The sequence below is a fragment of the Phoca vitulina genome, unplaced genomic scaffold (assembly GCF_004348235.1).
Source record: "Phoca vitulina isolate PV1807 unplaced genomic scaffold, GSC_HSeal_1.0 scaffold63, whole genome shotgun sequence".
NCBI classification, from domain to species: domain Eukaryota; kingdom Metazoa; phylum Chordata; class Mammalia; order Carnivora; family Phocidae; genus Phoca; species Phoca vitulina.
In genome coordinates, this window is record NW_022589766.1 from 4,072,941 (window position 1) to 4,100,188 (window position 27,248).

At 36.8% G+C, this 27,248-nt stretch overlaps 1 protein-coding gene across 6 annotated transcripts in view; it reads right to left on the minus strand.

Moving 5' to 3' along the window:
• Positions 1-27,248, minus strand: part of DTNB (dystrobrevin beta) — a 256,526-nt gene that overhangs the window by 95,179 nt on the left and 134,099 nt on the right. For all 6 annotated transcript variants that reach the window (XM_032391617.1, XM_032391613.1, XM_032391615.1 and 3 more), the window contains one exon: positions 17,809-17,933. In XM_032391617.1, the coding sequence (XP_032247508.1) occupies positions 17,809-17,933 (125 nt within the window). The remainder of the gene's footprint in view (positions 1-17,808; positions 17,934-27,248) is intronic.

Below are 27,248 nucleotides of genomic sequence, written 5' to 3' on the forward strand. Positions count from 1 at the left end.
AAAAAGTAAGACAAAAGAGAAAGGTTACTTTACCAAAGGAGAAGATGCCTTATTTTGTCCTTATCTTGACCTCTAGGATTATTTTGAATATTAAAACAAGATCTTCTCTCCAAAAGCTCACAAAAAAATACAGATTTTTATAATCTGAGTAGCCTTTCCTTGATTGCCTTCCAAAGCTTCAGTAAGATCAGCAAAGTCATATACAATCAATAAGCAAGCTCCCAAGATGCGACCCTGAAGAGAGGGGCTACAAGTAACTTACCAAATTTAACCTAATTCACTGAGAATTTACAACTGTGCTCCATACTCTAGAAGCGTAACAAGTCAGTGAAGTTTAGTCCCACAAACACCTGGAATGTACCAGGCACAAATGACATACACAAAGGACATCCCTTAAGAAGTTGAAGGTGCAAAGGAGGTGCTTACAATCTTAAAGAAATCCAGGTCTAATACGTACTCAAAAAATCCTTAAAGAAGAGAACAGCACTTTGGGTGTCCGGATGACTGATAAACCAAGAGTTAAAGGAATTTAGGGAAGGAAAGAAGAGATCCATATGAGTTAGCTGCTTCAGGGTTCAAAGATTTTGTGGATACAATAGAATTAAGCTTGGCTCATGGATATACAAAAGAGGAAAAACCTGAAAGAGGCAAAAAAGGGCATTCAGGAAAGGGAGTAGTTGGCTTGGGAAGTTCATGAGTCAGCTCAGAGGGGCAGGAAGAGATACAAAGTTTTAAAGGGTGGGAAGGAGGTAGGTTTGGCTGAAGCACAGGCTTTATACTACATAAATTTAGCAGAAGAAGATAAGATTCAAAGAGTGGGGTGGGTCCTGATTACACAGGGTCTTGAATTCCAACATGAGGAGTGCCTCCTTAATTCCACAGGCAATGGAGTTTTGCAGACTTTTAAACAGGGAAGTAATATGATAAAGGCAGTGATTCAAGAAGATTAATTTGTCAGAAATATGTAGATAGATTTGAGGTTTAAGAAAAATGAAAAGGGCTAATTTAGTAGGTGCTAAACTCAGGTACTAATCAAAAGTGGGCAATATAAAGACCTATAAAGATGCTAAGAAATATTCAGATTATTCTAAATTGCAACCAGATCACAGTATACACATTCTATCTATTAAGAAATTCCACTCAAGGAGACCCTGGCTGGCTCAGTCGGAAGAGCATATGACTCTTGATCTCAGGGTCGTGATTTCAAGCCCCACATTGAGTATAGAAATTACTAAAAAAAATTAAACTTAAAAAAAAAAAAAAGAAATTCCACTCAATGAAATATAATTCTGAGGCTCAATGTCTGCATGAAATTCCATTATAGGTATAACCTAGGTTTGGCTTGGGAAGAAATAAAGCTCAAAGAAGAGCTTGATTTCTCACTATTAAGAATGATTACTTTTCAAGGATTTTTAAAGCAATCATAATTAGTTCAAAAGTAACACAAAAATGGATTATAGACTAAAATGCAAGGGTTAAAACTAAAATTTCTGAGGAACACATAGGAGAAAATTTTTGTGACCCTGGGTCAGGCAAAGATTTTTTTTGTTCAAAGATTTTACTTATTTATTTGACAAGAGAAAGAGAGCGCACGAGCAGGGAGAGAGGCAGAGGGAGAGGGAGAAGCAGGGAGCCCGATGCGGGGCTCAATCCCAGGACCCTGGAATCATGACCTGAGCCAAAGGCAGACGCTTCACCCACTGCGCCACCCAGGCGCCCCAGGCAAAGATTTCTTCTTTTTTTTATTTTTATTTTTTTAATTTTATTATGTTATGTTAGTCACCATACAATACATCAATTGGTTTTTGATGCAGTGATCCACGATCCATTGTTAAAGATTTCTTATATATGACATCAAAAGCATAATCCTTAAAAGAAAAAAAACCTGCCAAATTGGGCTTCCTCAAAATTAAAAACTTTTTCTTCAAAAGATCATTAAGAAAATGAAAAGACACAGACTGTAAAAATTATTTTCAAATCATGTATTTGATAAAGAACTTATGACCAAAATATATGAAGAACTCTTAAAACTCAGTAAGATAACTCAATTATAAAGTGGGCCAAAAAAACTGTCAGGGTCCAGAGGAGCCCAAGGAGGCATGAGGAATAAATGTAATGGGGTATCTTGGATGGGAACTGCAACTGAAAAAAGACATCAGGAAAAAAATTAATGAAACCTCAATAAACTATGGAGTTCAGTTAATACTAATATCAATACTGGTTCATTTGTAAGATGTTAACAACAGGGGAAACTGAGTGCAGGGAATATGGGAACTCCCTGCCCAATCTTTACAGCGTTTCTGTAAATATAAAACTATTAAAAAACAAAAAGACTACTTAAACAGGCAGAAGATCTTAAACAGAAAATTGTATCAAAGAAGATACATGAACAGTTTATAAATACATGAAAAGGTGCTCAACATCATCAGTCACTGGGGAAATGCAAACTAAAACCACAATTAGATACCACTACTCACAAACTAGGATGTCAAAAATCCAAAAAATGACAATAAATGAAGTGCTGGTGGGAATGTGAAGAAATTGGAACTCTCACGTGTTGTTGGCAGGAATGTAACAGGGTATAGTCACTTTCAAAAACAGTTTGGCGGTTTCTTAAAAAGTTAAACATAGACTTTCTGCATGCCCCAGCAATTCTACTCCTAAGTATCCATCCTAGAGAAATAAAAACATCCTCATGGGACGCCTGGTGGCTCAGCTGGTTCAGGTTTGACTCTTGGTTTTGGCTCAGGTCTCGATTTCGGGGTCCTGAGATTGAGCCCCACATCAGGCTCTGCCCTAAGGATGGAGTCTGCTTAAGATTCTCTCTCTCCTTCTGCCCCTCCCCCTGCTCATGCTCTTTCTCTCTCTCAAATAAATAAAATCTTTAAAACAACAAACTCGTTTAAAAAAAAAAATGTCTGCACAGAGACACAAATGTTCATAGCAGCATTATTCATAATAGGTAAAAACTGGAAATGAACCATATGTCCATCAACTGCTGAGGGATAAATAAAATGTGGTATATTCATATAATGGGATATTTTCAGCATTTAGAAGGAATGAACTATTGATACTTGATACCATATGGATAAGCCTTGAAAATATTATGCCAAACGAAAGAGAACAAAAGACTACATATTATATTATTCTATTTATATGAAATTGCTAGAAAAGGCAAAGTCATAGAAATAGGAAGTGTATCAGTGGTTGCCTTGGGGCTACCAGTAGGAGCTGGAATTGACCAAAAATAGGTAGCAGGAAACTCTTTTGGATGGTAGAAATGTTTTAAAACTGGATGATGGTGATGGATGCAAAATTATATAAATTTACTAAGAGTTATTTAACTGTCACAGTGGGTGAATTTTATGGTAGGTAAATCATATCTCAATAAAACTACTTAAAAAAGAAAAGACAAATCAAAACCACAATGAGATATTACCTCACACTCATTAGGGTGACTATTTTAAATAAAACAGTAATAAGAAAAAAGAGAAAATAACAAGTGTTAGTGGGAATGTAGAGAAATTGGAGCCTTTGGACATCATTAGTAGGAATGTAAACTGGTATAGCTGGGATGGAAAACACTACAGAAGTTCCTCAGATACTAAAAGTGGAACTACCATTAACATCCAGCGATCCCATCTCTGGGCACAGATCTCAATGAATTGAAAGCGGGGTCTCAAAGAGTTGTCTGTACATCCATCTTCATAGCAGATTATTCAGATTGGCCCAAAAGGTGAAAGCAACAAGGAATGCACAAACAAAACGTGGCATATACATACAACGAAATAAGTCCTGAAACAGGCTACAACATGGATGAAACTTAAGGGCATTATGCTACATGAAATAAGACAGTCACAAAAAGAAAAAGAAAATACATGATTCCACTTAGATGAGGTATCTAAAGTACTCAAATTCATAGAAAATGAAAGTAGAATGGTGGTTACTATGGGCTTGTAGTAAAAGGAAAGTTGATGTTTAATAGATAGGTTGTCTCAGATTTGCAAGCTGAAAAGGTTCTGGAGATCTGTTTCACAACAATATAAATATACTTAATACTACTGAACTATATACTTGAAAAATGGTTAAGATGGTAAATTTTATGTTATGTATTTTTACCACAATGAAGAGAGAAAAAAACCAAGGGATGGTATTTAGACCATGTTAAATTTAGAGTTTAGAAACATAGTGCTTGATGACAGTGGTAAACAGAGTGAGAAAAATCTCAAGGGGGGAGGTGAAACTCAGCAGACCAAAGTCACAGTCACTTGTAAATAATTACCCTCCTAGGATTAAACCCTGAGTTTTATTGTATTAAATAATACTGTTTCTCCTTACTGCATCATAATCAATCACCACATGTGCTGTTCACCTGACCATCACTCTCTCACACACACATACACAGGTACATATATACTCACATGTGTGGTTCGTGAATGCATGCGCCCCCCCCCCCCTCCACCACACACACTGAGGTTCGGGCAAAAACCTTATCCTATTTCTAGGACTACCTTACACGACACATGACCCTTAGTATCAGCGCTCTCTGTCCTCCATCTTTCTTTTTTGGAGAGATATACTTCCAGGGCCAGCAAGCGCCCTAACCCCGGAAGAGAATAATTATCTGGGACCTTCAGCCTGAAATAGAGCCAAAGAGATGACACCCAAACCAGGATGAAGAGAAGCTCAAAGATCTAAGAGAATCTCTTGTATTCCTCAGGTGCTAGGTTTTCAAAATCATCCCAGCAAAATGTTAAGACAGAATTAGTATCAGATGAGTCGTGACCCTTAAGAGCCATAAGAACCTTCACATTCCAGGCTATATGAATAGGAGAACAAAAAGCAGCTTTTCTTTTCTCCAAAGATTAAATTAGATAAACCTGAAATAAAAGGTGTCTGTTGGCCCACTGGTGAGCAGATTACGTCACCATTGCCTAGGTTTTTCAAAATCACTACAGCAAAGTGCACGACAGAATTAGTATCAGATGAGCTATGATCTAAGAGTCAAAGTATAATACTTACCTGTTGGAAATAGCTCAAAATTATAACCTTCCAAATAGGTTCAATCTCAAAAGACCAAGATACCCAAAACGAATCTGATACTCCTTTCAAGTGACTAGAATATCAGATTCATCTAGTCATCAAAGAGAAAAGTATCATCTTGTCAGTCTTCTCAAATAAGATTCTATCCTCAGCACCAAGCACAGAGCCCCAGTCACAATACATATTCAGTAAACAGTTGTGGAAGACAGTGATTTCATCCAGACCAACATATCAATATTATAAATTCTGTAACACCCACAATTTGCTCGGGAATACAGTTCAAGTCAGTTAATAACTCTTTTTGAAAACACCCAAATTTGGCTTATAAAAAAAGTTGCTAACAATGAGGCATTCAGTTTGGCACAGGACAATTAGCCAGAAGCATCCTTGTCACAAAAGCCATCTCTAAATCCAGACTCATCCATCATTTTAAAAGAAGCATCATAAAAATGTGCTTTAATATCTAAACAACATAAACAAATAGTTATTTTTTCATAGAGTAGTTGTTCAACAAGTAGTTGTTTTTTTCACAGAGTCTTACAAATTTCATAGGGTTTTTACAAATGGTCTTACATTATTCCCCGTCTCACAAATTTCTACCAATTTACTTAAAATCATTATGAATAAGAATAAAACAAGCAGAGTTTTCATATTTTACCCAAAAAGGTTCACAAATATTGTAAGCACGAGATGTTTCAAGCATGGTTGTCTAAAGTTAAAAAAAATCTATGAAGTTGAAATTTAAAAAAGGACAGATATGGAGGGTAGTGGCCTGGGCCGCAAGAAGCAGGGCATTGTGACGCCCACTGAGGCCCAGACACGGGTGTGGGGTTCTGGCTTGGGTACCTGAGGCAGCTCCTATGGGGTCACTTCAACCAAGTCCTACAAGGAGACACTGCACAAGACAATGGTGACCCGCTTCAACGAGGCCCAGTGAGCAGCTGCAAGAGCTGCTTCTACATATGTCAGGTCCAGCCCAGGGCAGGGGAGGGTGAAGTGTGGGTGGTCTGAGTGGGGCCTTGCACGTCTACCAGCCCACTCCCCATCCAGAGAGGCCCTGACCAAGTCAGACTTTGAGTTGGTGACTTTTGTTGGAAAACTGGGCTGGGATCATGCTCTTCTTTTTGTAATAAAAGCTGAAAAGGAAAAAAAAAAAAAGGACAGATATGGTTAAGTGGCTGCCTTCGGCTCAAGTCATGATCCCAGAGTCCCAGGATCGAGCCCCACGTTGGGCTCCCTGCTCAGCGGGGAGTCTGCTTCTTCCTCCGACCCTCACCCCACTCGTGCTCACTCTCTTGCTCTCTCAAATAAATAAAATAAAAAAAGAACAGATATGTTTTGATCAAATCAAAATAATGCATAGACGGTCTAAGCATTCAATAGAAGAGCAGTTAAAAGAGAACAAATAAGAGCCATATTAAAGTATTTAATTATAACTATAATTTAAATAATGAATTTTTTATTATATAGGTTAATTCTGTTTTGACACAAAGTGTGGAAAAAACTGGTTGGCTCAGCTGTTCAAACAGGCTATATATTTATATATGCATAAGCGGCAAGAAACAATAAGGCAGTCTGGTTTCTAGGTAACAAACTTTATCCAAGTGCTTCAACAGAAGAAGTTACCAATTAACCTTCACCCTTGGGTTGAAAAACCACCTGAACCATCAAAGATGATGATGAACATTCAGAAAAACAAAATATCAAGAAGCACAAAGTTCCCTAAATTTGTAGTTTTTATCAATCAACCTTCCTTAAGAGTCGGGTTCGGCAAAACGTTTTCTCTAAAGAGCCAGATAGTAAATATTCTACATTTGTTTTTTTAAAATTGAAGTATAGTTGATACACGTTAGCTTCAGGTGTACAACATAGTGATCTGACAAGTCTATACATTATGCTGTGCTCACCACAAGGTTAGCTCCCATCTGCCACTAGACATTGCTATTACATTACCACTGACTAGATTTCCTATGCTGTAAAATATTTTAGGTTTTTAGGGTCATTCAATCTTAGTTACAAAGATTCAAGTTTGCCACTGTAGCCTGAAACAAAGATAATACATAAAGGAGTTAAGTGTGGCTTGTCCAAACAAAAATTTATTTATGGACACTGAAATTTGAATTTCATGTAATTTTCACAAAATATTATTACTCTTTCTATTTCATGAAATATTTTTTTCTCTTCGACCATTTAAAAATGTCATCATGGGCCATAAAAGACAGGCAACAGGCGAGACTTTACCTGCAGGCTGTAGTTTGCCAAGCCCTGTTTAGGAGAACGTATCAATCATAGGTGTGTCCAGCGGGACACTGGTCATTCTCTCCCCTGACGAAATTCAGAGGAATAAATACACTAAGCCAACACCAGGAAGTTTTGCCCTCTCTCAGAAATAAATAACCATAAACTGAAATGTAATGGTGATTAACCACTAATTAAAGAAATTAGGTATAAGGACTGTGTGGTTAGATAATTAGATCTTAAGCAACAGCAAATTGCTTGAATTAGACTAGCAGAAAGTCTATCAGACATCTACAGCCAGAAAGTTTTATAAAAATGTTTTGACCAAAAGAAATAACTAATTTCTCTCAGAGACTCATAAGTAAGAAAAGTTCCTAGTGTTGAAGATAAGTGAATTGGTTTTGTGTGAGGTTTATTTGAAAAACCTGTTTACTTAATATTCTCAACTCACCAGAAAAGAAAAACAAAACAAAACACAATGAACCAATCAAGGAAATATGCCTGACACCTAGTGGAGACTTAATGTAGGTACGTGACCTGTACTATTTTCTGAAAGGAACAAACATAAAAAGTCAGAGGAGGCGATGCGGTAGATGTCTGTTTGTATAAATCAGGTTTAGTGTCATTCATTCATTCAAAGCATTCTGAACGCCCACCAAGCACCAGGCACTATTCTGGGCACTGGGAACTCAGTGAAGAATAAGACAGAGTCCCAGCCTTTGTGGAGGTTACATTTTTGTGATATGATTTACTTAATTCTGAGGAAAAGACTTTAAAAGTTTAGAATACAGTATGATAGCGTCCTAACCTCTTAAGTACTTTCAGGGGCGCCTGGGGGGCTCAGTCTGGTTAAGCATCCGACTCTTGGTTTCAGCTCAGGTCGTGATCTTGGGGTCGTGAGATTGAGCCCTGTGTCGGGCTCCCCACTCAGCATGGAGTCTGCTTGAGATTCTCCCCCTCTCCTTCTGCCCCTCCCTATGTGCATGCTCTCTCTCTCAAATAAATAAAATCTTTTTAAAAAAAAATATTTTCAAATACATTAACCTTAAACAATATCCTGAGATAATTAAGTTTTAATCACCACTTCACAGTAAAGCAAACAGATGTCTCTATTTTTAGTCTAGTTTCTCTTCTATCATACCACACTGTCTCCCTTCTATATTTCAATCAACCAACATACAGCTATACTCAATGTCCTCTCTTGATTCTAAAACGAACCACAGGGCTCAAACAATGGTTCAATTACTGTATGTTTCCATGGTAACAATTTCTTACTGGGTCTGCCTGTTAGGAAAGTGAGGTGCAATGAAAGAGGCTGGGTGTGGAGTCCAGTCCCAACTCCATCATTGTGAGCTGTGTGATCTTGGGCAGGTCACTGAAACTCACCAATGCCGTTTCCTGACCCATTTTAGGTGAATGATATTTATACTGCAAAGGTTGCCATAAGAGTTAAATGAAATGATGTATACAGAAGAGGTGAGCAAAGGGCTTGGAACACTGTGGGGGCCTAATAAATAACAACACTTGAATTTTGAATTTATGACGATCTGGAAAAATCTCTATGTCAACATGAAACGTAAGCAATTAACATTAAAATATACTTTATCTCATACTTAATTTCAATTCCTGTCCCACATTTCCATTGGGGTTTTAATTTTATTTCTAGGAGTGCAATAATGGTAAAACCTAAAATTCCTTCTGTGTTCACAAACTCTTCTCATTACCACCATGACAATCCAAACTACCATCATCTCTCACTTGGCCTCTGAAAAAAAAACCTTTTAGCTGGCCTCTTTTCACTCTTGTCCCCACTCCCTATTTCTACACAGCAGGCAGTGATTTGTTAAAATGCAAAATTCAACATCTCTCTCTCCCGTCTAAAACCCTTCAAGGGGCGCCTGGGTGGCTCAGTTGGTTGAGCGACTGCCTTCGGCTCAGGTCATGATCCCGGAGTCCTGGGATCGAGTTCCGCATCGGGCTCCCGGCTCAGCGGGGAGCCTGCTTCTCCCTCTGACCCTCTCCCCTCTCATGCTGTTTCTCTCTCTCTCTCTCTCAAATAAATAAATAAAATCTTTTAAAAAATAAATAAATAAATAAAAATAAAAATAAAACCCTTCAAAATTCAGTATCATGTCCAAAATCTCAGGTGGCCTCTGCTCTCTGTCCTACTGCTCCCCCTCTGCTGGGAATGTTCCTCCACTGACCTCCAACATGGCTAATCCCTATTCATCTTTTAGGCTTCACTATAAATGTTATTCTTCACAAAAGCCTTTCTAGCCTGCCAATAAGATAAAGACAAACCATAAGGTAAAGACATCTTGTACAGGGGCGCCTGGGTGGCTCAGTCGGCTAAGCGTCTGCCTTCAGCTCAGGTCATGGTCCCAGGGTCCTGGGATCGAGCCCCGCGTCGGGCTCCCTGCTCAGCAGGAAGCCTGCTTTTCCCTCTCCCTCTGCCTGCCGCTCCCCCTGCTTTGTGCTCTCTGTCAAATGAATAAAATCTTTTAAAAAAAAAAGACATATAGAATTATTTTACAGATACAGACACATATGTGATTTATATTATTTCTCAGACTATCAAGGTGAGTATCAATTGCTAAAAGGAAAGCAAAATTAAAACTGCAACAAATCAGCAGGAAAATAATGGAGTTGGGACAAATGGTTATCCATTTTGAGAAAGAAAAACCCTTAAATTCCTATCTCATATCTGACAACAACAAAACAAGAAAAAAATCCAGAAATAAGAAATTTTTTATAGACAGACGTATTCTTATAATTTTGAGATGAGAACATTAATGTTAAACATGAAATGGAAGCCAGAAAAAAAGAAAAAATTAACAAATTTGATCTTTAAATTAAAAACTTTAGTAAGAAACCTTATTCCCTACTCTGAGAAAGATTCAGCTTGAAAAGGTTAGACTTTCTAGCATGTCCCATCTTTTAAAAGTTGTGAGCAAATAAGCATGCAACAACTTGAAAAAATTTTAATTAGTGGCCTAGGGGAAGGTTAACTATGTTGGTCATCCAGTCCCTTGGATTTTATCCCCAATCCTAACCCCTTCAGTAAATAGGGTTCATCTGAACCAGGATTACTGATATTTAGTAAAACAAATATAAACAACTTAGGTGTCTGAAAGTAATACCTACAATGTGTAAAGACTCACTAAGTGCAAGACGACTGTCTATTCTTTGTCTAAAAAAGAACCCTTTTAAATAAATATAATTAATATTAATACAATAAAACTGATTAAAATAATCATGATCCTATTCAAATGAAATATTTTGCTGACTTTAAGCAGGACCCATCTTCATCTCTACAAAACAGAGACCTTCTTTTCTTGATCAAGATTAGAAATGCACAGCAGCCCACTCCTCACAAATTTCTCATCTTTAGAGCGCCCCCTATAACTCTTCCCTACGGAAGCCAGCAGACGCTGCCCTTTATAAAACTGGCTACCTCACTCACTCAAACCTATTTGCATAGAAGCCAAGCACTGTGTGAATACCATTTGCACCTTGCATAGTACCTGGAAGGTTCTCAATAAATATCTGCTGAATGAATAGATAATTAAGAATCTCAGGGGCGGCTGGGTGGCTCAGTTGGTTAATCGGCTGCCTTCAGCTTGGGTCATGATCCCGAGGTCCTGGGATCGAGTCCCGCATTGGGCTCTCTGCTCAGTGGGGAGCCTGCCTTTCCCTCTGCCTGTTGCTCCCCCCTGCTTGTGCTCTCTCTCTCTCTGTCAAATAAATTAAAAAAATCTTAAAAAAAGAAAAAATCTCAGCAAGAATTAAGAACTGCTAGTCATATATTTATATTTTAGTTATATTCTATATGTATTTTGGATGCTTAATACTGAATTATTAGCTTGTTGTTCATACAGCTAAAACCATTTATATTCTAATGAAGTGGTTCCATAATTTGATCAGATTCACCAGGAAACTTTTTCAAAAGATAGATTTCCAGGCCACCCCCAAAATAATGATTAGCTGACCTAACCCAGAATGAAAGTGACTTGGTAATCTATACTTTTTAAAGCTGAGTGACCCTGACATCAGCCAAATCTGGGACCCAGTGACCTGTGAATATAGAAGAAAAATCTACAAAACAGAGAAACTCAAAGTTGAAAGGGACCTTAAAAGTTGTCTAGTCGGGGTGCCTGGGTGGCTCAGTCGTTAAGTGTCTGTCCTCGGCTCAGGTCATGGTCCCAGGGTCCTGGGATCGAGCCCCGCGTTGGGCTCCCTGCTCAGCGGGAAGCCTGCTTCTCCCTCTCCCACTCCCACTGCTTGTGTTCCCTCTCTCACTGTGTCCCTCTCTGTCAAATAAATAAATAAATATCTTTAAAAAAAAAAAAAAAAGTTGTGTAGTCAACCCAAATAGGATTAATTGCTCAAAATTTCATCAGAATCTGAAAAGGAAGCTATATTCTGTTTTCTGAGTGGCCTCCTGACTATATTCTTGCCTTGGGAATAATTTAGATTAATAAATACTTGAAATATAAAATCTGAATTCTAGGTAATACCTAGTCTGGTAACACCTAGTGAAGATGAAGACACTTGTAGTATATGTTACTAGAGCTGACCAGTATCTAGTTCTCCTCTCCTTCCTAGGTATATGGAAGACTATATACACTTGAAGTTAGGTAGAATTGTAAAGGAAATGACATGTGTCACTTTTGAATACAGGAAGATGGGTATGAGCTCCCCACATGCTCTCTTCCCCTGCTGCAGGGATCAAAGAGGCCTCACATTAAGATGGTGAGCCAAAATTTGAAGCAGCCTAAACCACTGAGCCACTGTCTATAGTTCAGCTGCTCCAGAGTCCTTCCCATCCACAAGGGACTTTGCAAGAGTGACAAATAAACATCCGTATGTTGAACCATGAGATTTGGGGGTTAATTTTCTACTGCATTATCACCTAATCTATCTTGATTATGTGATATTCATATCTTAGGACCCAGCAGCTACACTCATACCTTAGAGAAATTCTCTGTATATGAATGCTCATAGCTGCATTGTAGGTTGTAGTGAAAAACTAAAAACAACCTCAATGTCTATCGATAGGAGAATGGATTATTTATTGTATAGTCATTCAGTGGAATGCCATTTGAGATTTGGATAAATCTCAAAAACATACTATTTAATAAAGTAATAAACTTACAGAAGTATATGTAGAGCATAACCATTTATATAAAGTTTTAAAATATGTTATTTTATGGATGCATGAACATCTGGTAAAAGTATAAGAACATGTATAGAGGGGCGCCTGGGTGGCTCAGTCGTTGGGCATCTGCCTTCTGCTCAGGTCATGGTCCCAGGGTCCTGGGATTGAGCCCCACATCGGGCTCCCTGCTTGGCGGGGAGTGCTTCTCCCTCTCCCACTCCCCCTGCTTGTGTTCCCCCTCTCGCTGTGTCTCTCTCTGTCAAATAAATAAATAAAAAATCTTAAAAAAAAAAAAAAAAGAACATGTATAGAGTAATAAATACCAAATAAATGTTAGGGGCTACTCTATGGGGAGAGAAAGGGTAATGGGATTAGGAAAGACACAGGAAACCACAACTTTATCTACAATGTCTTATTAAAAAAAAAAAAAAAAAAGACCCGAGGCAAATATAATAAAACGATAAGAATCAATAAGAAAAATTCAAGGTTCCAATTCTTAGCTCTCAGTCCTAGACTGAATTCATACCAAACTTCTAACAGAAACTGGAGATGGGTAGGGTTCAATATAGAGAGAAGAAGAAACCTGAGGTCTAAGTCCTCCTGCAACAAGGGAAATGAAGCCACAAGATCAAGAATGCTCAGTAATTAGAGCTGCCTGGTGCCTCGGAAAGAGGGGAGAGGGGCTGCATTAAAAATAAGAGGATTGGTTGAAAGTCCACCTAAAAAAGCAGAACACCTCCTATCTCTTTCAGTCCACTACCCAAAACCACACAGCCAAAGGCTCCTCTTTTCTAGGCCTGGTGAAAAACCAGAGGTTACTCGCTAGTGAAACTGACCAGAAAGTCTCTGAATTCAGCCACAGCAGGGAGACGCGGCTGAATGAGGCCTGAATTCAGACGGGAGAGATTAACTGCAGGTCTGTACTAAAATACTGGACTCCCCAACACACTTCCTCTGGTTGGGATATACATAACTTTCGACCAACAACTGTACCCTCAGTTTAAAGAAATTCTTACCCAGTCCATCGGGGAAACATCTGAGGTGTTTACTGCAGCATTTTATGTGGAGGCAGAGATCTGAAGGCAGCTACACAGGGAGAACGGACAGGTAAAATCTGCATAGTGCCACCTGACATAAATTTTTTAAAAGAATGTACAAAACACAACCTAGTTTTCAGGAATATATACTGGTAAAAAGATATACAATGAGCATATCAGAATGATTACCCCTGAGGAAAGGGTGACCAGAGTGGGGTATGCAAATAAAGGGGAATTTTAAAAATATTATAAATAGCACAAAATAAGATAGTAGAAAAAAGTCCAATTATTACAGTAGTAATACTTTTATAACTGTAATAATGAAAGCCAATTTTACTTATGACTAATTATAATAACATTATAATAATACATTTAAATGGACAAAACTCGCCAGTTAAGACAAGCTGTCAGACTAGATTTTTAAAACCCAGCTTACAATTTACAAGAAGCATACTGAACACTTAAGGATACAGAAAAGTTAAAAGTATAAGGATGGGGAAAGTTCCACTAGGCACATACAAACAAAAGACACTAAAAGATGTTTAGCGAATAAAATAGACTTGAGAACAAACAGAATTATTAGGAATAAAGAGACTCACTAGATAAGAACAAATTTTCAATTTCCTAGTGAAATATGTATAGTTTTGAAGATAAGAGCAACAGGATTAACAAACTTGACCTAGCTGACATACATTCATTCACGATGAACTCTAAACCAAACAATCATAGAATAAACATTATTTTCATGCTTACTAGGAACATAATAAAAACTGGATCATATACTACATATAATAAGCATGTCAAAACAAATTTGAAAGAATTGAATAGTATAGACCACTTATTAGACCAAAATGAAATTAAACTAAAAATTAATAACAAAAAGGCAACTAAACAATCCTCATATGTTTGGATATTAAGAAAGTATGCTGCTTGGTGCCTGGCTGGCTTAGCTGATAGAGTATGCAACTCTTGATCTTAGGGTTGTGAGTTCAAGCTCCATGCTGATGTAGAGATTGCTTAAAAAGAAAAGAAAAGAAAATTAAAAAAACAAGAAGAAAAAAGAAAGTATAGTATTCGTAAAGAAGAATTCATATCACAACTTTGAAAATATTTAGAAAAACAAAAAAATTACATAAGAAAACTTGGACACTACTCAGAGAGAACTTAGAGAAATTCATAGCATTAATTAGGGGGAAAAGACCTGAAATGAGTAAGCTAATCATATCCTTAAAGAAGTTAGAAAGAGAGTAGCAAGATAAACCCAAAGAAACTGTAACAAAAGAAATAATAAAGATAAGGTTGGAAACAAATAATATTCAAAAATACAATGCATACAGTAGGAGAATCATCAAAACCAAAAGTTGGTCCTCTTAAAGTCCAATAGACTGGACAAACCTATGGCAAGATGTGTTCAAGGAAAAACCAAAGAGAGAGAAAAATGATAAATACACGAGAGTGGGAATTTAAAAGGGACATTAGCACACATACCATAGACAAACATTACGAACTTTGTGCCAATAACTTTGAAAATTCAAATGAAATTGACAAATTCTGACAAATATAAAATGTTCTAAAGTGACTCAAAAAGAAATAAAAACGAAGTCTTATAATTGTTTTTAAAAATAGAATTCACAGTTCAAAATTTTCCCACAAAGAAGGCTTTTGGCAGAGATAACGTCATTGGTGAATTTCACCAAAAACTGAAGGAGCAAATAATTCCAATTTTAAATAAATTCTTTCCAAAAAATATAAAAAGAGAGAATTCTCCTCAACTTTTTGAAGATAGCAAACTGGGCAGACTTTGTCCTAAAAACAAAATAAAAAAAAAACAAGGGAAATTACAGGACCATTTAACTTTTAAACATAGGCAAAATCTAGGCAAAACATTAGCAAATGAAAACTAGCAGTGTATTAAAAAGAGAGTCAACTTATGTTTATTCCAGGAATGTATGGCTGTTTAAAAAAAATTCATATAATTCACTACATTAATAGAATAAAGAAACTCCCATGATCATGTCAAGGGAGAAAAGTCTGATAAAATTCCACATCCATTCATGACCCAAAAAAAGCACTCTTAGCAAACAAGGCATACAAAGGAAGCTCTTTTACCTGATCAACAGTTTCTATAAAACCTACATCAAATAACACACTAAATGAACGCTGAAAGCTGTCTCTCTGGGATTAGCAATAACAGAAGAATGCCTACCAAACTATTTCTATTCAATATTGCACTGGAGGTTCAGCCAGCGTACGAAGACCAAAAAAAAAAAAAAAAGGTATGATTAATATCTAAAAGTACAGGACTGGGAGGGAAAAAACAAAACTATCATTATTTGCAAGTGATACAATTATTTATAGGAAATCCAAAAACATCTCAGTACAAATTACTAGAATTAATGAGCACATCAGGCAAGATGACTAGATAGTGGATTAAAATACAGAAACAATTTGCATTTCCACATACCAGCAATACACTGTTGAAAAACATAACTCAATGAAAATACCATTTGCATGACAGTATACATTTGCCAAAACTCACTAAATTGTACATTTGAAGTGGGTGCATTTTATCGCATGTAAATTTTATCTCAAAAAAACTGTAGGGAAAAAAAGGCACCATTTGCAAGAGCAACAACAAATTGTACAGAAGAATCTTTAAAAGTATGGAAGAATTAATCTAACATATATAATATCTTTCTAGGGAAAATTATAAAGCTTTACTGAAAGGCACAAAGTGATATTTAAATAAATAGAAAGACACAGCTCATTCATGACATGGAAGACTTAATACTGTAAAGATGTCAATTCTCCCCAATTTGATTTTTAGATCCAATGAATCTCTGATCAAAATCCAAACAAAACTTTATGAGAGACTCAATAAGCTGATTCTAAAATTTATATGAAAGAGCAAAAAGGCAAAGAATAGACAAGACACTCCTACTAAAAACATTACTTAATCCCTTACAGTAACTAAAATAGTATGATGTTGGCATAAGGATAGACAATTTGACCACAGGAACAGGAGAGCCCAGAACCAGACCACGCATATCTGGACACTTCATTTATGACGACCGTGGCACTGTAGGTCAGTGGGGGAATGACGGATCATCCAATAAATGGCTCTGAAACAAGTTACTACTCAAATGCAAAGACATCTCACAGATCGAAAACCTAGACAAAGCACAAGGCAAGGAAATGTGGGAGGATGTGCTGTATTTTATTATATTTTTCTGTATTATTAAATTTCTAATTTATGTGTATGCATTATTTTAATAAAAGTCTTTCAAATTATTGAATGAGAAAGAAAATAAAAGATCAAGAACCCTAAGTGTTTTAGACGGAGGTAAAAGAAAATAGATGTCTGCTCCAACAGAAAAACTTGTCAACACCCAATAAAGACTAATGATCAAAAACCTACTGACTTTGGGGTGCCTGCGTGGCTCAGTTGGTTAAGCATCTGACTCTTGATTTCAGCTCAGGTCATGATCTCAGGGTTGTGAGACTGAGTCCTGTGTTAGGCTCCTTGCTGGACATGAAGCCTGCTTAAGATTCTCTTTCTCTCTCTCCCTCTGCCCTTGCCCCTCTCCCCAAAACAAAACAAAACAAAACAAAAAATCCTACTACTTTATCCAGGAGGACATGTAACACCACCATTTAATTCAGAGTTAAGAATCCAGTTTAGAGGCTGAATCTTAACGCTTCGTTGTTTCTCCTCCTCCTTACTCTTCCTCTTTCTCTACTTCTCTTTTTTGTTCCTGTCTGGCTTTCTCTCATTTAGCATGAATATTCAAAGAAAGTAAAAATAAAACACTAGTTTTATTTATAGAATACAATCTTATCTTTCCTAATTTTCTCTCAATTCAAAGAAGCAAATGAAGTTGATTTTCATTTCTATGTTGCCTGAACTAATTTAAAAAAAATAATTATAGACATTACTGCTGCAGAGAAAAAATGATCTCTACCACTGATTTACGGAAGAACAAACAAACAAAAAAAGGCAACCTTGCTAAAACCAGTTCATAATTACTCTTCAATATATTAATTAATGTTTCTGTTTGAGATCATTATATTACTAAGGCTTTATATTACTTTTATTACAGTATTATTATAATATATTACATTATATTACTTCAGGGCTCAGGACCTAGGCTTCCATATAAATATTTATGGTGACTTAAAGAAATGAAATCTTGAAGTCCTAAGTTCCCCAAAAGTAAAGTAAAAACCAGAAGGTTAAATGTTCATGTTAGGTGAAGTTGGCTTTGATCCAAAAGAACTCAGCAAGGTCTCCAATTCAGTATAATCCACATCCAAATTCAGGTGTATACTTACACTATATTTGCAAGGTCAAGTGGTTTCTCTGGTTGCTCAGGAAAAACAGGATGCGGGGGTTCTCTGGTGGGTACGCACCCCAGAGATTTACTAATTGCATGGCTCAGCTTCTTTGCAGGGGATTTCTGTGTCAAAGTAGAAAATAAGGAAATAAATTCAATCTTAAAAGAACGAAAAAGAATTTCAAAAAAACTTGGTGACAAGAACTGCAGAAAATATCTTTCAAAATAAAAGCTAAGATGCATTATAATCAACATTATTTAGCCTTATAGAAAGGAACCTACAGTTATTCCAAGGTCACTTGTGGTCCTTCATTTCTATGCTTACTCCCTCATTTCTACTGTGCACTCTTAAGTTAATGTTAACTTTCCTTTTGAACATCTCTCTGTACCCTTTGCATGAACTCTCTCTTTTGATGCTTCTGGATCATTTTTGGTAAGATGTTATAGTTAATTTCCCAATCAGAGTCAGAAATTTTTGCTGGACTAAAATACTAAAAGGCTAAGATAATGCTGAGAGCTCGTGGCTTTTGAATGTTAGCAAATTAGCTGACTAAGTCACATCCCAAAACATGCCCATTAAGAGAATATTCCCAAAATAAACATGAGGCAGAACATTTGATGCTAAGGGTCTGGCTATGTATTCAGACACAGAAGAGTGCCCTCATATTCATAGGCAGCATCAGACCCGTGACTATAAATTCAGATATGCTGAAGGTACAAGAATAAGTTGGCATACTAATACATTTCTCTGTAAGGTAGAACAATATACACCAAATCCAAAGACCAGTGAGTCTAAGATTTAATAGTAAATATGCACAAAAGTAAACAATATGCCACAATTAAGTTATTCAGAACATTCACATCGGAAACCCATACATAAAGGAGGCTCTTCATATACTGATATTATTGCCCACCCAATTTCCTTTAAATAACACAGTTGTTGAGATTTCCTTAGAAGGATATTAACTGCAAAAAGGTGTAAATATTTCATTCTACTCACTCTGCAGTGTATTACCATACGTACCACTGAAAAATAGAACTTGTTTGCAGCTGTGTGCCTTATCAATACCACATCTCCACTTAACTTTTATATGCTTCCATGTATTTAACACAAAATAAGCAAAACTCTCTTTGCCTTTAAGACTATGTAGGGATGGGCGCCTGGGTGGCTCAGCCGTTAAGTGTCTGTCTTTGGCTCAGGTCATGATCCCAGGGTCCTAGGAGCAAGCCCTGCATCGGGATCCCTGCTCTGCAGGAAGCCTGCTTCTCCCTCTCCCACTCCCCCTGCTTGTGTTCCCTCTCTCGCTGTCTCTCTCTTTCTGTCAAATAAATAAATAAATAAAATCTTTAAAAAAAAAAAAAGACTATGTAGGGAAAGACAGGGCACCTGGGTGGCTCAGTCAGTTAAGTATCCGACTCTTGATTTTGGCTCAGGTCATGATCTCAGGGTCATGGGATCAGGCCCCATGTCGGGCTCTGTGCTCAGCAAGGAGCCTGCGTAAGACACTCTCCTTCTCCCTCTCCTCCCCCTGCTCTCTCTGGCTCGCTCTCCCTAAAATTAATCTTTAAAAAAAAAAAAAAAAAGACTACGTAGGGAAAGTTAATACCTTGTTTATAATACAGACTAAATAATACCAATTTCTTTTTTTTTTTAAAGATTTTATTTATTTATTTGAGAGAGAGAATGAGAAAAAGAGAGAGAACATGGGGTGGGGGGTGAAAGGGAAAAGCAGGCTCCCCGCTGAGCAGGGAGCCCAATGCGGGACTCGATCCTGGACTCCAGGATCATGACCTGAGCCAAAGGCAGTCGCTTAACCAACTGAGCCACCCAGGCACCCTGAATAATATCAATTTCTCCAGAAACTTCATATATTGGCTCCAAATCACCTACCACTAACACCTTCAACACATTAAATTCTGGGCAAAATCTAAATGTAATCTAATTTCCTAAAAATCATATAAAGCTAAACAAAGCAGAAACTCTAAACATTCCCTCTAAGTGCTCTCCATATCCTCCTTTTGCAGGACGATGTGCTGAAATGTGACTTGATCCTCCCCTCTGTTTTCTACACTGCCCCCAGACCTCATGTCACACTTTTCTGCCTGACACCTTTCAAAGGCTGATAATCGCTTATAGAATAAGATCTAAATGCACACCATCACAGTCCATACAAAAGCCTTCATATCTGGCTCCCACCTCTCCTCACACTAGCATCAATGACGAGCTTCAATTAGCCCAAACGCCATGTTCTCATAGGTCTCTGTACCTTGGCATGGGCCTTTCTGAGGTTGCCCTTTGCCAGTCTATTTTTCTGTAAGTTTCCTGCTCAGCTCTCAAGACTACTTGCAAGCGTTGCCCTGGGCAGACTTTCCTCCTGGCTCCATGAGTCAGAGACCACCTTTCCCAGCTACCCATTTACAGTGGACATGTTTCCACTGTTGCGTTTACGTTATGGTGCACTTTTCAATTTACGTGCCTATATCTGTGAAACTGGCGTTCCTGAAAGGTAGAATCTACATCTTACTCATCTTTATAGCCCCAGAATCTGTCCTATAACAGAATATGTTATTTGTACAATTTGCCTAGATGAATTTTCTAGATTGCTTTTTCCTGACCAAACCACATAAGCTTATTTTTTGAGTTACAACACAAGTAGGAGACAAGGACATCAGAGAATACCTTGATTCACCTTTACAACTAAATGCTACATCTGTAACCCATGTATTAATTTCATGACATTTTGCTGTGTCTGAGAACCAGCTGGGCCATTAATTCATGCAGTCTATGTGAGATGGATTATAGCCACATCCTGGGCACAAACAGCCATGAATTCATGTGTATATTTTATAATAAAATTATAAATTAAATTAAAATAATTACATGACTATTAAAATAATGTTTCCTTTTGTATCACCTTATAATCTCTAGCAGTATGCTTGTAATGCTTTTGAAAATACTGCTTTAAAGTCAAGGTTTAAGATCAGATCCAACTTTGAGTCTCAAAAATAAAGATAGAAAGGTAAAATTAATACATTAAAATCAATTCCAAAGAATTAGAACCTATCAAGAGTTCTGATATGCACAGAAAGGGAAAACACTGAGAATAAATATATATAGGAATTAGAATATTAACTGGGCTAGGACCAGACCAAAAAGGATATATTACTCTGAAAACTGTAAAGATAATGCATTCAACTAGGTTGTCTAAATCTGTAAATAAATGACTTCCTTAAAAAGATATCAAAGAGTAAATTAGGATATGGACCTGAAGTGAATTTTGCTATCTAGTTATTTTAGGAGGCTAAGATTAACAAAACCTGTAAGCATGAATCCGAAAACAGCTAGAAGCTCCAAGATAGGGATATTACCTCTCTGGCTCCTGGGCCCCTAGGACAATGCCCAGGACTTGGCAGTCAGTCACTAATGTTTACAGAAGTGAGGAAGTAAGAAAGGCAGCCCAGGTGCAGGGACCGGTGCCTTCTACACCCCGTTTAAGTCACTCTGCCAGAGATACCACTTTATGTCTCTGTACCTTTCCTGTCACCTGGACCCTCAAACTAATAAACATACGGAGAGGCCTTAACCTGAAAAAGGACATCTCCTCCCAACACACTCTTAGGTGATGATTTTCAAACTTTGTGCGTTTTTAATAATCCACATCACCTAATTTCAAAACATGTCCTACCATCTCTTAAAAATACTACAGGTTACAGTTTTTAAAAACTATGTCAGAGGGTATAAAATGTGTATATGCAGTTTAAAAAGTTATAAAACAAATACCCACCTACCCACTCTTCTGCCTGAGAAACAGAAATATGGCAGTCGCTCAGAAGCTTGAAGCTTGCTGTGGGAGCTTATGCTAACAGCCCCCTCCCCCACTGCACCTGCTCCTCTCCTGGTAACCTAGATCCTGGATTTTGTATTAATCATGTCTTTGATTTTATATTTTAGCAATTATGTATAAATAATACATGATTTAATACATGTTTAAAATCTATATAGACGGATATATTTTTCTGCAACTTGCTTTCACTTAAAATTATGTTACAAATCATCCATATTGATATATGTAACTGTAAGTCATACATTTTTTCACCAACTGATTGTATTTCATTGCTTAATTACATCATAATTTATATATCCATTCCACTGCTGATGAACATTTGGGTTGTTTCCATTTTTCCCTCATTCACAATGTTGCTATAAACTTTCTTGTCCATGTCTCCTGGTGGCCATGTGTAGGAGTTACATCAGAGTGCAAATGCACATTCAATCTTACTACGCACTGTCAACTTGTTTTTACGTGGTTACACTAATTTCCACTCCATCAGCTGTGTGAGAGACTTCCTAAATCTCCACATTCTGGCTAACCCTTATTATTGTCAGATATTTTAACATTTGCCAATCTAGTGGGTGATAAATGGTAATGTGGTTTTAATTTGCGATTCCCTGATCGCCAAAAAGACTGAGCATCTTTTCCAATGTTTATGAGCCATTTGGGTTTCTTCCTCCTCTGTGAAATGCCTATTCCTGTCTATTCCTGTCTTTGGTGTAATGTTTCACCGGGTTGCCTTTCTCTTACTGATTTGTAAGAGTTCTTTTTTTTTTTTCCTTAAAGATTTTATTTATTCATTTGAGAGAAGGAGAGAGCACGAGCTGGGGGTGGGGCAGAGGGAGAGGGAGAAGCAGACTTCCGACTGAGCAGGGACTCCGGATCATGACCTGGATCATGACCTGAGCTGAAGGCAGACACTTAACTGACTGAGCCACCCAGGCGCCCTGTAAGAGTTCTTTATATTTTTTGTATTTTAACCCTACGGAGGTTATGTCTCACAATTAACTCCTACTTTACGGCTTGTTTTTGAAGAACAGAAATCTTTACCATAACAGTAGTCCCAATTTATTAATCTTCTCCTTTATATTGTGTTTTTTATATCTTAAGAAATATTCCTTCCCTGAGGTCATAAAGATAGTCTCCCACATTGTCTTCTAAAGTTTTATAGTTTTTCTCTTTTATATTTAATTTGAATCTACTTAGAACTGATTTTTTTTTAGAGGTATGAGGAAAGAATCCAATTTTATTCTTTATAGATAATCAATTGCCACAGGATCATTTAACAAATAAGTTCATTTGTTTTCTACTCAATATTTCATTTCTATCTCTGTACAGTGTAACAGGGATTTAATTGTAGCTTCCTCGTATCTTCTCAGGTAATACCTTATATTCTTCTTTAGGACTATCTTCATTATTTCTGACCCTCTGAATTTCCTCGTAAGTTTTAAAATGAGTTTATCATTTACCACAAAACATCCTGTGCGATTTCAATGGAACTCATCAATTTTCGAGAGAAATGACATCTGTATATACTGAACATTCCTTTCATCAATGTGTTCTTTTCATATATTTAAGCCTTCTTTAATGTTTTTCAATAAAGTTAAACCCTTGTCTATAAAGGATCTATACGTCTAGTTATTGTATACATAAATTTTGTAACCAGCAACCCTGCTCTCATTTTACTTTATTTTTAAGAATTATAGTAAGGGGCCTGGGTGGCTCAGTCGGTTAAGCATCTGACTTCTGCTCAGGCCATGGTCTCAGGGTCCTGGGATCAGCCCTGTGTCGGGCTCCCCACTCAGCAGGGGAGTCTGCTTCTCCCTCTCCCTCTGCCCCTCCCCTGCTCATTCTAATAAATAAAATCTTTAAAAAAGAAAAGAATTGTAGTAAGACATACATAAAATACATACACAGTTCAGTAAAATATATTTACATTGTGCAACCAACCTCCAAAATTTTTTCATCTTGCCAATCTGAAACTCTATATTCATTAAACAACTCCTCATTTCCCCTTCCTCTGGGCCCCTGCTACCACCGATCCACCTTTTGGTTCTATGAATTTTACTACTTTAGATAACCTCATTAAGTAGAATCATACAGTATTTGCCTTTTTGTGACTGGCTTCTATTACTTAGAATAATGTCCTCAAGGTTCATCCATGTTGGAGCATGTGTCAGAATTTCTTTCCTTTGTTAAGGTTGAATAATATTCCGTTGTATATGTATACCACATTTCGTTTATCCATTTCATCCATCAATGGACACTTGAGTTGCTTCCAAGTTTCAGCTACTGTAAATAATATTATGAACATGGGTGTATAAATATCTCAAGACAATATTTTCAATTCTTTTGGTATATGCCCAAAAGTAGAATTGTTGGTAATTCTATCTTTAATTTTTTAAGAAATCTCCATATTGTCTCCCATAGTAGCTGGACCATTTTACAGTCTACCAAAGATGGGTTCCAATTTCTCTACATACTCGCCAACACTTTTTCCTTTTTTAAATAGTAACCATCCTAATAGGTGTAAAGAATATCTCACTGAACTTTTATTTGCATTTCCCTAATGATTAGCGATGTCACTTATCTTTTCATATGCTTGTTAGCAATTTTTATATTATCTTTGGAGAAATGTCCATTCAAGTCCTTAACCCATTTTTCAACTGAGTTACTTGTTTTTTGTTGTTGAGTTACAGTTCTTTCTATATTCTGGATATGAACCCTTAATCAGATACAGAATATGCAAATATTTTCTCCCATTCCATCATCTGCCTTTCCACTATGTTCCGTTTGTGTCCTTTGATGCAGAGAAGTTTTTAACTCTACTGATTTATCTATAGATTCTTTCAGACTTCCTACACTGACACTCATCTTCAAATAATGACAATTTTATTTCCTTTCAATTCAAGCACCTTTTCTTTCCCATATTATGCTGCTTAGGACTACCAATGAAATGTTAAATGGAAGTGGTGACATCAAGCTTCTTTGTTTAGTTTATAATCTTAAATAATTTCAACATTTCACCAGTAAATATAATGGATACTATCAGCTTTTATAAATATTTTATATTAGGTTGCTAAGGTTTTTGTTTTGAAGGTGTTTTGTTTTTTTTTTACGTGTGTGGTGTGTGTGTGTACTTATCAACAGATATTGGGTTTTAGTAAATGTTTTATGTAAGTCTTTTGAGGTGATTATATGAACTTAATCCATCAATCTATGAATTTGGTTAAGTTATAATAATTTATTTTTAATTGCTGGAATAAAACGAGTGTGGCCCTGATGTATTATCTTTTGTGTATACTGCTAGATTCAGTTTCACAGTATTTTCTTTAGGTTTTCATTTCTGTTCATGAGAACAGCTTGTAATTTTCCTTTCTTGCTGTCCTCATAAGGGTTTGGTACGAAGGTTATGCTAGCTAGCCTCAAAAACGAAATTGGATTGCTCATTATTTTTTCTGGAATCTGGGAAGTTTTACATAAGACTGGAATTCATCTTTTCTTTGAATGCTTGTTGAAATTCATATCAAGTCATTCAGGCCTGATTACTTTGTAAAGCTTTTATGCTACTAATTCAAATTCTTTAATGATTATACTATTTGGGTTTTCTATTCCACCTTGAACCAGTTTTGGTAAGTAAGGTTGTTCCAGGAATTTGTTCATTATCAACTAAGCTTTCAATAACCAATCTACTGGTTTTTTTCTTGTCATCTTTCTGTTAATTGATTCCTAAGCCAGATGCACTATAGTCACAGAATATAGTCTATATGATACTAATTCTCCATTAAGGCTTCCTTAATGTGGTCAATTTCTTGTGTGTGTTTGAAAAGAATGTGTAATCATTAATTATTGGGTACATTCAAATTTTATATAGTCTGGTTGTTTTTGTCTAATGATTCTAACAATTGTTGAGAGAAGTGTGTTAAAGTTATCATTTTAATAATGTATTTTTCAACTTATTGTGCCCCTATTAATATTATTTATGTATTTTATAGCTACATTAGTAAATGTGTATTTCTGTGGAATTGTTAACTGCATCTTTTTATCTCTGGCAAACTATCTCTGTTAAAAAAATTTTTATTGTGACCAAATATACATAGTGTAAAATGTATCATTTTAGCCTCTCTGGTAAAGATTTTTGCCCTGATACCTATTTTCTGAGATTAATATAGTTTTACTAAATTTCTTTTGGTTGGTACTTTGCCTGGTATGTCCTTTTTTATCCTTAATGTTCAACCTTTTTCTATCTTTTTTTTCCCTCTGTCTCTTATAAACACAGCATAAGTCCAATTTTTTAAAATACCCATTTGACAACTGCTGCTTTTTATCTAAAAAATTTAATTTACTGACTACTAATAAACTTTTATTTATTTCTATAGCTTATTGTATCATTGTTTTATTATTTATTTCATTACTTTCCCTATATCTTTATCTTTTCATACTTCTTTAGGTTTTATTTTTCTCATTTTGTTTCCCTTTTTTGGCAATCATACTCTTTGAGTCTACTCTTCTAGTGGTTGCTTTCTGTTGTTTTTTTCCTGAACTGGGAGCAACGGTTATTAAGAATGTGGTGTCACATACCTGACAGGGGCTTTGCACACAAAGGCTCATTTAGCCCCCGCAGTAGTCTAATGAACTAGACTATTAGTCTCAATTTGAATAGGTGCAGAAACTAAAGCTCGTTTCAACTACGTGTGTCTTACTCTTCACAGTACAACAAGCCCCTCCACAGGTGAAATTACTCAGAGAAAGAACACATAGGGATTAAGAGAGACAGCGCAGGATGGTGAGACGTTCTTGCACGGAGTCAGCGACAGACTGGGGACACCAAGTACCACAGTGGAGGTCACGGAGGGGAAACCTGGCTGAGTCAGAGATGGGGACACAGAGTTTCCAAATGAGGGGCAGACTCCAAGGTAGGGAGCAAGACGTGCCTTGTGCCTTTATGGCTGCACTGTGTGCTCCTCCGCCAGGGCTAAAACTCGCTTTGCTCAGACAGCCGTGGACCAGGCACTAAGATACTCTGAAAAAATGTTTTGTTGAGCTCAGATGATGGCATTTTCAATCAGCCTCAAGCTAACTGCTGCACAGCACAGGATTCAGCTCAGGGCACATGCTGACAGGCCCTGACACTCGGGAGCACAACAACCTAATGGAAAAAGCTCAGGATTGGTGCCTCAGAGGCCATTCCTCTCATGTTCACTTCAAATTACTCTCTCTGAGTCCATCATCCTGAGCTCCAAGCCACCATTGAGGGGATCCAAGCAGAAACATAAGCCTACTAAATCCTCAGACAAGCCAGAAACCTCCACTAACTATTTTAAGATGAATACTTACTGCAATCTTAATTAGCATCTGTATTCTCATTCTCTAAGTTAAAATCCTTTACCTCTACTCATGCCTCAACTACATTCATGTCATAGTTGACTAGTTCTCTAGCTGCATGTTATTTTAAACCCACTGAAATTAGTCAATTATTATTATTTTATACATGATGCTTATTTACATTCACCCATGTTTACCAATTCCACTGTGCACCATTTCTTCTTGGTATCCCATTTCTTCCTTGTTGCTTCAATTCATTTTTTTCCCCAAAGTATGTATT